This window comes from Ammospiza nelsoni, chromosome Z, assembly GCF_027579445.1.
Source record: "Ammospiza nelsoni isolate bAmmNel1 chromosome Z, bAmmNel1.pri, whole genome shotgun sequence".
Classification (NCBI taxonomy): Eukaryota; Metazoa; Chordata; class Aves; order Passeriformes; family Passerellidae; genus Ammospiza; species Ammospiza nelsoni.
The window spans coordinates 44,719,602-44,730,782 of NC_080669.1; the positions used below are offsets into that span (position 1 = coordinate 44,719,602).

The following is an 11,181-nucleotide window of genomic DNA, read 5'->3' on the forward strand; positions in this document are numbered from 1 at the left end:
CATTATTTATCACCATGTTTGTTTCTTTTTAAGGAGTAGCGAGTAACTTTCCGATGTAGCGACCGCCTGCCCGTGCAGTATCTAGATCTACACCTGGCTTTGCACTAGTGAAGGTCGCGGGAGGTCCGTCGCTCGCGGCGGACGGCCCCCGAGCCCCGTCACAATTATCCCCACGCAAAGACAGGCAGCCCCTGCGGGCAGCGTCCGCCGGGCGTCCGAGCGGCGGAGAAAGGAGATACCCCAGATCCTACCTTCGGAAAGACTCCCAAACACTTAACAGTTAGAGATCCGTGCCGCGAAGCCGGGGGTGGCGGGCAGGGCGGCGGCGGGGGGCAGGCCGCTCCCGGCGCTCCCCAGCGAGCGGGCCAGCCCCGGCGCCGAGGTCGACTGCGAGCCGCAGCTGCTGCCCGCGCCGGGGCCGGGGCTTCCCCCGATGATGCTCTCGATGGAGAAGGGCGAGCGGGCCAGCGCCGCGCCGCTGCCGGGCTTGGCGGAGTGCAGCGAGGCCGCCAGCGCCGGGCCCAGCGGGTGCGCGTAGCCGAAGGGCGTCCGTGCCAGCTCCGCCGCCGGCAGCAAGGGGCCCGGCGGCGCGGCGGCGGCGGGGGGCAGCGCCGCACCGGGGGCGCTGCCGGGGGCGGCAGGGGGCTGGCGGGGCGGCGGAGAGGGGTGGTGGAAGGCGAAGAGGGCGGAGTGGGGGTGGTAAGGCTGGAGCTGGAGACCGTAGCCGCAGCCGTAGGGTCCGTAGGCGCAGGGCGGCTGCTGCGGGGGCTGCGGCGGAGGCTGCGGGAGGAAGGCGGCGGGGTCCACGGCGCGCAGCAGAAGCTCGGGCGCCGGCAGCTGCTGCCGCTTGAAGCGCTTTCGGCGGCGCAGGAAGCTCCCGTTGTCGAACATGTCGGCGGATTCGGGGTCAAGCGTCCAGTAGTTGCCCTTGCCAGGATTGCCGGGCTCCCGGGGGATCTTGACGAAGCAGTCATTGAGGGAGAGGTTGTGGCGGATGCTGTTCTGCCACGCAGGGAACTTCTCCCTGTAGTAGGGAAAGCGCCCGCTGATGAACTCGCAGATCTCACTCAGCGTCAGCCTCTTCTTGGGGCTCTGCAGGATGGCCATGGTGATGAGAGCGATGTAGGAGTAGGGCGGCTTCACGAGGCTGTTCTTGCCGCCGCCGCTGCCCGCCCCGCCGCCGCCGCCGCCCGCCCCGCCGCCGCCCGCCGTCGCCTTCTGCGGGCCACCCCGCGAGGGGGGCCGAGAGCCACCGGCAGCGTCCCCGCCGCCCGCCCCGCCGCCGCCACCTACGCCTCCGCCGCGCACGGGCGACCGCGGCAGCAGGGCGGCGGCGTGGAGGTCGCCCACATCCTCCTCGTCCTCTTCCTCGTCGTCGTCGTCGTCCTCCTCCTCATCCTCGGCGTAGGAGCGGCGGCGGCGGCGGGTCCGCGGCTCCTCGTCGTCCTCCTCGTCGTCTTCCTCGCCCACCACATCGATGTCGGTCTCCTCAGCCAGCGTCGACGCCTCGGACATCTCCGAGCTAAGGGTCATGGCGCGGCGGCGGGGCAGCGCATCGGTGGCGGCCGGCGCGGCGCGGCGAGCGAGCGGGCGCTTTCCCCGCCGCCGCCAGGCCTCCGCGCCGCTCCGCGGAGAGCCGCCCCGCCGCCGCCACGGGCAGGCGGGCCGCTCCGAGCCGCGCCGGCCCCCAGCGCCGCTGCCGCGCCTCTGGAGCGCTCCCGCCGCCCTCTCGGAGGCGGCGGCTAGTCAGGGTTTTGTTTCGGGGTATTTTTTGCTGCCGTTTGGATTTCTCTCTTTCTCTTTTTTCCCTTCCCTTTCCCCCTTTTGGGGATCTTTTTCGGTTTTTTTTTTCGGTTGGGATCTGTTATTGCGGGCGCAGGGAGGTTGCGCCGTCTCTCCTGGAAGTCGGTTTCCCCTTCTTTCTCCTCACCTCAGCCCCCAGACATTAATGGATGCGGCGCAGGAGGGAGCGCGCCTAGTCCTGGGAGGAGGAGAGGGGAGGAGGCTGGCGAGGAGGGAGGGCGTAGGGGACGGCTTGCTGGGCCTTAGGAAACACGGTGAAAAGGCTGGGGCTTAGTCCCAGGGAGGGCAGCCTTCCTCCCCGCCTTGTAGCGAGGGGGCCATCACATGGCTCCTAGCGTCAGAACCCGGCGAGCCTTCCCCCCTGGCCAAGAAGGGCGCCTCGCCACCGTCTGGGCCCTCCCGGCCTCACCCCATCCAGGGGGGCCCCGGGGGGGGCCGCGGGGAGACCGGTGCCATATTTAGTGGAAAAGGGAGAAAATAAAGATAACACTTGACCCTCCGCGGGGAAAAAAAAAAACCCAAAAAACAAAAAACCCCCACCAAACAAAAACAAACAAACAAACAAAAAAAAAACCCAAAAGGAAAAAAAAGTCTGTCGCAAAGTGTAGGCGCATCTTCCCGGATACCCTGAGGACGGTCTAGGAGCTTTGCATCTCCCGGGGTTGCCCTCAGAGACGGGGTGCTGCTTCCCGTGGGAAGGAAGGGGGAAGAAAAAATCAAACCGGAGAGGGAGATGGTGAGTTAATAAACTTCAGACTTCTGTCCGCGGAATGGTTGAGAGACATCCTTCCCTACCTCTCCCCCATCACTCTCCAGAGTTTAATTTAGAAGGAAATAAAATATCTCTTGCTATCGACCTCACAAACTCTAAAAGAACAGCCTCCAAAACACACCACTATTCTCAGTCAAATTGTAAGGCTATGGTTATTAAAGAGAGAGAAGCAGTTCCCTCCATTATGAGAAACACTCCACTCCCTCCGCTATGAGAAACACAGAGAATTAGCGTTACCTCCTTTGTATGTAAAGGAAATAAATTCACTGGCCTTTAGAATGGAACTTTCACTTTAAGTAGGAGCAACACCCCTGAGAAAACGACAGAGGACTGCTTACTGCTTGCTAATTTTGTGGCGCTGTTCCCCTTTTCAGGTGATCTATGATACGACAGAGGACCGGGGCCCCCTTTATGTAAGGGCTGGCAGGAAAAAAGGAAAAAAAAAAAAAAAAAAAAAAAAAAAAAAAAAAAAAAAAAAAAGAGAGAGAGAGACAAAAACTCCACCAAAGAACCCAAACAAAATAAACCCCCCAGAAATTTGGACAGAAATGCAATTACCATGGTCTTAAAAAGAAAGGCTTTGAAAAATCCCATCTTTCCCAGTTCTGGCAGGATAAACAGCAATCAAGATCCGACTGGGAGTAAAGGAGCATTTCCTTCTTTGGCAGAAATCGTCCTGAGAAGGGCAGACTGATGCATAAAGTCTCATTGATCAAATCACACTTTGCAAACAACGTACACACCCAATTTCTCGAAATACGTTTTGGTTTGTTGCTATACTGTCCTAACGCAAAGCTACAAGCCACCCTGTTTCAAACCCAGTTCCATGGATTTACAACATAATCCTTTCTACTATTTCCAAATAATCCTATTTACATTTTGTTCACTACTAAGGCGCCTGCAAGACAATACCACCAAAAGTTACAAAATGGGGGGGAATAAAAAGTAAAAAACGCAACCCTCTATATCCAGCTAATTGCTTTTTTTTTTTTTCCTGCACAAAAATAGATATCACTCGGATTTACAGTTCCTACAGTTCATAAAATTTCTCTTCGAATTAGTTTTAAGGTTCTCGGGAAGCTACTAAAGAAAGGTAGATAGGATTCTTCGTCTTCAAGAGGTTTCTCGTCTTTACGAAGAGTTACTATTTTCTCTTTCTGCTTCCTCCCCCCCCCCCCCCCCCGCCCATTCTTTATCTTCTCCTAGCCTGAACGTTTAAAACAGTCTTTAAAAAATCATGCTCTAAAGTCTGAAGAACGGTGAAGTTTAAAAATGCACAGGGAAGAACCACTGAGCGACAAACCAAAAGAGCCGCGCTCTGCCCTCGATCCTGCTCTAGCAGAACGCGCGGTTGTTTCACTGAGCGTGTGACACCGGCGGCTCCTCCACAGCACCGAGCTGCCGCCAGCCTCGGCTGGGCTGCGGCTCGTTCTGGACGGGGCCGATCGGGGTGCCATCGGGGGGTGGCATTTCCCTTTGCGAAATCCGGCCAGCGGCGGGGCCTGGGGCTTTGCCCTGTCGCCCAGCTCGCGGTCAGCGCCGCTCCGCTCCGGGCACGGCTGTGCGCGGACGGGGGATGCCATCTACCGGCAAGGAGCGCCGGCGGCGGGACCGAGTGCGGGGCTCGGGGCCCGGCGTGACCTCCCTGGCCAAAGCATCCCCCGAGAAAGGCACGGTCGGGCAGGAATCCCCCCGCTCAGCGACTGGGCGGCACCGCGAGACCCTAAAGAAGAATTTTGGAGCCACACCGCGAAAGGGCTGGAACTTCCTGGACCACCTTACCACCTCCGTGACGGGGCTCTCTGCCCACACACGCAACCACCAAATGACCACCGTTGACCCAGGATCTTGGGGGCTGTCTTCTACGGTTTCCTGCTAGTCGTGAATGATCTGATATATCATACATCTAAAACCACAGTTGCGGGATGAGAAATACAGTTACTCAGCTAGGATTTATGCTTTTTTTGTTTGGGCATATTAAAATTACTCATAAGTTTTGGATTATTATGAATTGTAATTTTTGTTATATACTGTACACACAATTCCTGCATGCATACACAGAACATCCACATTTTACCAGTGCAGCCCAGGCCTTTATTAAAAATCAAAGATTACCCTGGGCACTATGCAGGGCATTTTCAAGCAGCCACACAGGCACACTGGCTGAGGCGCTCTGAGTTTTCCAGAGCTGCAGAACTGGACTTTTTCTTAATGTATAGAACCAATTTTTGAGTAATTTCCATTTTCTGTGAATGTTGTGTCTTGAGTCAAAGATTGGATGGAATTCTGAGCTGCTTGTGTCATAGAACAAATAAATAAATGCACCAGCAATTACCTTGCAAAAGGATCGCGGTGTCCATGACCTCTGTCCATGACAGAGACAATAACAGTGACAGTGAGAGCCGTGGTCTTCTTAGCCCAGTATAACAGTGACCGGCATTTTATCTCCACATTTTTGGGTGTTTATTTTCCCCTACTCTTGCCACGCAGTTTTGGGGAAGGTTAACACCACCTTTAACCTTCTGCAGAGGCCAGGATTACAATGTCTGTGTGATCACAATGCATTGGAGAGGATTGGCAGCAGTCACCTGAAAAACTAAAGAAAATCTGGGGTTCCAGCCATGTCTACTGCTGAAAAAGGGTTTATCATCCTTGGAGATGATCTCCCCTCTACTCCTGTCACACATTTTTTTCTTCTTGACCAAGTTGGTTTGGTTTATTTGTTTTGTTGGGTTGGATTTTGTTGGGTTTTGTTTTGTTTGTTGGTTTGCAGATTTTTTCTCCTTGTTCTATAATTCTTGTGGGCCATGTACATTTGTTCTGACAAGTGAAAGTTACTACCTTTAAAACTCTTTGGATTTTTAATTTCTGTAAAATGTGATTTAATGTCCTCATGATGTTCTGATCTTAAGAAGCATTTTTACTGGGTTAGACCAAGACCCATCTAGCAGAATAAACTGACTTCAACATGAGCTAAGACCAGATGTTTAGGGAAGAATATAGGAACAAGACAAGTGTGTAACATTAATTCCTAGCTACCAGAAATCTAGGTTTCAAGCTGTTTGTTTGTTTGTTTTAAAGTGGAGATAATATCGGAATTTAACAACCTGTGAGAGAATTTATTCCATGAATTTGCCCAGTTGTTTTTTGAAATCATGTACATTTACACTACTAAACATATTCTGTGGTGAAATGCTCCTAGGCTTTAACCATGAGTGGTAAGAAGTGTCTCTTTTCATTTGCTTTATGCAAGTCACCTGCTCATTTAAATGTGACGCGCCCTCATTTTTGTCATGGAAGAGACAAGGAACAAGTGTTGTTCAACGCTTTCTTCCTGCTGTTCATGACTCCGTAGATTCTATGACAAATTTTTTCATTTGTCACCTTTTTTACATGCTGAGGAGTTCTCCTTCAGAATCACTAGAGTAGCACAGAAGTAATTATGTATTCCTGATAATCTTTGTCATTCTCTCCACCTTTTTTCTTGTTCGTTTCACTCCTATTATTTTCTTAATAGTCCTTCAAAACAGCATGAGATGCTTAAATATTCTTTGCCAGTTCTAATTTCAACTTATTATTTCTACCCCTTAAAACCAGTAACTCTTTCCAATGCTGGTGGAAGGATATCAGATTTACAAAATTAAGCACTGGCTGCTGGAGCTGATATAGCAGAGTACTTTTCACACGAACAAATCATGCTTGTTTAGGTTACTTTTAATTCCATAACTTCACCAGCTACTGAAAATCTTTCTACCATTTTCCACATAAGCCCTTAATTTTTTTTTGTTGTAAACAAGCTTTAGCAAACTAGGAGGGAGATCCCATAATTAGCGTCTCAAATATTTGAAATATTTTCTATTTCATTCTGTAGAGTTGAAAGTAAGCCCCAAAGGAGTACAAACTCATTCATAAATTCAGTGAATATTGGCAGGTATATTCTTCGTCCACTTAGAAATCCTTCGGGATAAGCTGTATTGTGATCAAAGACAATGATCCATTTTTCCATCTAGAAATTAGTGGGTAATGGGTTCCTGCCAGGACTTGAGCAGAAATAGCAGCTAGCTGTTGCAGAAAAAGGAAGGCCCTTGCCTTGTTCAGCCTTTCCACCTCTTGCCATGCATGCTCACCACTCCTGCCGAGCCACCAGCTGGACCAGGAGGTCTAGAAAATCAAGTAAAATCCAGAATGAATAAAAATTTTGGAGATGCCAAGGCAATAATCAAAGGTTGCATGATGGTACTTATTCTTCTAAAGTAGGCCAAACTTAGTCCTGATTCATCCTGGGCTAAATGTGATACGTTACACATTTACACGTGTGTGTTGGGTTGTTGTCTCAACAATGTTTTGACTTGTGTTAATGTTTAAAGACAATACAAAAACCACTGTCTTAGCAGAGGTCAAAATATTTCTGCGATCATGGCTTGAAGGATTCAAGTCCTCTTGAATTCTGTGTATAGGATGTCTTTAGGAATAAACAGTTTGTCTAAGTCTCTAACATCCATGCATAAATTCAAGGTATCACCTTTTCTATGCATAGCCAATAAAGGATATAGTGACTTCTACCTCTTATTTTCTAGGAAGGTATTTGCTATTGACTAGAACTAACAGGTAAGCCTTTCTTGGTGAGCTTTTAGCAGTCTTATTAACTCAAATTCCCAAATATCCTGCAAAGCCCAGTTGTACTATGTACAGTGAAGGCAGGGGATTCTTGATGTAGCCCTTCTCCAACTACTCCCTAGTAGGACTCTGCAGGGTGTTACAGGGAGAGGCATCCTGGAAGCTGTAAAAAGCCTGTGATATGGTTTCAAGCCCAGGTATTTTGGGTTGCTGAGTTTAAAAACTACAGTCACGGTGAGAAAAGGACATTGTTTGCCGGGCAGCAGCCTCTCTTCCTTGACACTAAGTCTATTACAGATCAACTCTGTGGCACATGATACAACATGGTAACACATGAGATGGAAACAGCACCAGACTTTGGTTGAATCTTTCTGGGCTCCTATCAAAGTTTATATATTTTACATCCCTTAAAAAGTTTCTAATTCTTCAGTGAGTCTAATGTCTTGATATCTGGAGATGGTTTCTATTCCATTCATCTCTCTCTCTCAACATTTTTGGTTCTCTACTACATAATGCTGCTATTTTTCTCCATAAAATTGCTAACATACATGGGTATTTTCAAAATTACTCAGTACTTTCCCTCCTATGTCCTGCAGTTAAATACAGCATTCTTCTGAACAAATGTTTCCAAATGAAATTTTAAGTATCAGATTTCCTTCACTGCCTAAAGCCATGTTTTTTTTTCTTGTTGTTCCTGGTAATCAAGACAAATATTGCTTCACTACAGCCTGATCACTTATGCTTTAGATCTGTGATTAGTCCCCTCAATATAATACTAGCACTTCTCCTCAACATTCCCTGTTATTACTTATGCAGCACTGGCCATGACTTTTAGGAGAGCTTTTCCACTACCATTTTGAGAACAAATTCTCCTGCCTTTAAACTTCCATATAATTTAGGAAACAATTTTTCTAAGTAACCATTTTAACAATCTTCCTCCATTCCTATGCTGTTTTGGTGTAGCTAATGAACTTTCCTTTAGCAATGTATATGCTTCAATGTTTTTGAGGTCATGACTTTCACCCTTTTTCAGAACTGAAAAGGTGTTTACTGAGCTCAGGATCCCTCTCAATGGTACAGTCCTTGGATCTGCTTCATTTCTCATAGAAGATCTGCAGCTACTACGAAATCCAGGTTTAGGTTTATGTTTCCCATTATGGAATTACAAAAGAAAAACTGAAGAAAACAAGCCATTACTATTTTAGCATGCTAAAATGCTTTTTCTCAGATGTAAAGCTTATTTTTTTTGAAGGTCTCCTGTTTGATCCATGAAATGTAACCAAATCTTAGAACCCCTTGAACTGCCACTTTTGAATCACTTTAGCTGTGTCCTGATACGACTCAGCAATGTGGTTTTCATCATAGTTTGTCTTCAAAAATCTCACATGAGAGCACATGAGATCATATCTCTAGACCAGCTGATCCTAAAATGCCAGCCATAACAGCATTTTCTACAGTTTTTATCTTAGGATAATCTTTCTGTGATTAATTTTCACTTCAGTATTTTAGTCTAATAAAATATTTTGCTTGTTTGTAATCATTATTTGGCCTAGCAATTCTAGACTATTACACATATATGGATGGCAGAGTGTAAAAAATCTGAAGCAGATTTGTTACAAACTCAGGTGTGTTCTGTGTTTTTTCATCTTGGTTCTCTTCCCTTTTTCTGCAGGTACATTGGCAGTTTCATCCTGCAATAAATTTATAAGCTTTCTTTTTAGTTCCTAAGAAACTCTGTCTTCCCCAAACACCCCCTTCTCCTAAATCTGCTTTCCCCCCCTCCTTCTGAATGATATACTGGGGTTGCTAGTTCAGGTAAATAATATGAGCTTCCCCTGCTATTTTTCTTAGAAACGGTGAACCAAATTTTTGGCGGTTCCCCCACCATCTTTTACAGTTGTTTGATCATCCCCCAATTTTCATCTGTGATTCACCTGGTGGGAGGCACATAGGCTGCTGCTCTTCAGCAGTGCCTTTTGAATCATCATCCCCCTGAGAATTTCTACCCCCACCAGATGGAGTCATCTTGGGATTATCATTAATTTTCACTAATTACAAAGGCCTCGATTTTAACAGGATCAATATCTTTTGTACAAATTATCACTCAGCTCTGGTGTAGTGAAAAGATAATGTAAGAGCAAACTAAATTTACAGACACATAAAAAGTAGTGCCTTGGAAAAATCTTGGCTCTGGGAATTAGTAATAAGAGAGACAATGTTAATCAATGAAGAAGGACAGATTAATTATTAACATAGTCTTACAGAAACAAGACCAAAGAGAATAGTTAACTGAGGATATTCCAGAGAAGAATCAGTATAAAAGGCATAAAAACACAGGGTGAGAAGGCAAGGTCAGCAGTGTTTCCACTGGTCCCAGTAGGCTCATCAAGCTCGGTTGAGGTGGTGACTGGGACCATGGAGCAACACGGCTCCTCCTCTCTTGCATCACTCTGTGAGCACGTGTAGCACTGATGAGAATGCCAGGCTTCTTCCCCCCCCATAAATCTGCTCCTGCCCTCTGCTGTGCAGCACAGCTCCTGCAAGGACTGCTTTGCCTTCTGCTGGAGCCAGACATGCGCGTTCCCCACGGCTGTGAGATTAGTCACACTTGTCAGAGTAAACTCAAACACAGTGGCAAACTAGTGGGAGACTGAAATTGTAGACTGAATGATCTCTGCCTCAGAAATGCAAACTGAGGAACAAGGTTTACATGTACTCAAAGGCAGCAGCAACTGCGTGAGTTAGGGCCTGGGAGGAGTGTGAGTTTGGCTCTCAGAACAGGACTCCGAAAACACAAAGATTGGCAATACTTAAAAAGGGTAGATTAAGGCCTTGGTGAGGGAAAACAGCTACAGGGGGACATCTCTGAGGGATCCAGTAAAGGCACACAGACGGTGTGTGCCCTCCGTGACCAGCAGCAAGCAGCTGCATGTGGATAGTTTATAAATTACAATAACATAACAGCAGAGGAAAAGCCACAGGGAAAAACACACAAGGTGGAAGAAATAAAAAGAACAAGGGCTGTTACACAGGCAGTGGTGACAGAAGAATCTCAGTAGTTTGGCTGGGCAGGGGCAGTTGGGGGCATTGGGGTTTGTTTCACTTAAGGGGCCCCACCACAGAGCTCTGCACTGGCCAGCTGGGAGGAGGGAGGTGAGGTGATGAGGACAGCAGGGAGAAGCACAGCCACGAGCTTTGAGAGAGGGCCTGCACTAAAAAAGGGAGAAAGAAACATAATGCTCAAGTGTTTTCTAGCGTGAAAAATAATAAACACATAATTAGTGAGGCCACATCTGGAGCACCACGTCCAGTTCTGGACTCCTCAGTACAAGAAAGGCAAGGAATTACTGGAGAGGGTCCAGCCACACAAGCACAACTTCTGGGCCACCTCTCTTATGACAGACTGTGGGAGCTGGGCCTGTTTAGTCTAGAGAAGACTAAGAAGGGATCTTGTCAATACGTATAAATATCTCAAAGGCAGGTGTCAAGAGGATGGTGCCAGACTCTTTTCAGTTGTGCACAGTGACAGGATGAGGAGCAATGGCCATAAGTTAAAACACAAGAAATTCCTCCCCAACATGAGAGATAACTCCTATATGTTGAGGGTGGCTAAGCAGTGGAACAGGCTGCCCAGGGAATATGTGGAGTGTCTCTCTCTGGAACTGTTCAAAACCCACCTGGATATGTTCCTATGTCATCTGCTCTGGGTGTTCCTGACTTATCAGGGGCATTACACTGGATGATCTCCAGAGGTTCCTTCCAATCCAAATGGTTCTGTTACTCTGTGATGCCAGACCATGGATGTCAAGCCTGTGGCGGGGAACTTCCCTGGCAAGGCTGCAGGTAAGCAGGCTGGGTAAGAGGGCAGGGCAGGCATGGTGAGTGCTGGGTCCTGCCCTTGCCACCACAACCCCAGGCAGCTCCAAAGCTGGGGCAGAGTGGCTGGAAAGCCGCCCACAGGAAAAGGACCTGCGGGTGCTGATCCAAAC

General features: G+C 48.2%; 1 protein-coding gene across 1 annotated transcript; it reads right to left on the reverse strand.

Moving 5' to 3' along the window:
• Positions 1-273: 273 nt before the first annotated feature.
• Positions 274-1,533, reverse strand: FOXD1 (forkhead box D1). Its single transcript, XM_059492879.1, has one exon. The coding sequence runs from the start codon at positions 1,531-1,533 to the stop codon at positions 274-276; it is 1,260 nt and encodes a 419-aa protein (XP_059348862.1).
• Between the last annotated feature and the right edge of the window lie 9,648 nt (positions 1,534-11,181).

What these genes read in the sequence shown, in the direction of transcription:
- FOXD1 (XM_059492879.1), bottom strand. Translation starts at nt 1,533, where the DNA reads ATGACCCTTAGCTCGGAGATGTCCGAGGCGTCGACGCTGGCTGAGGAG.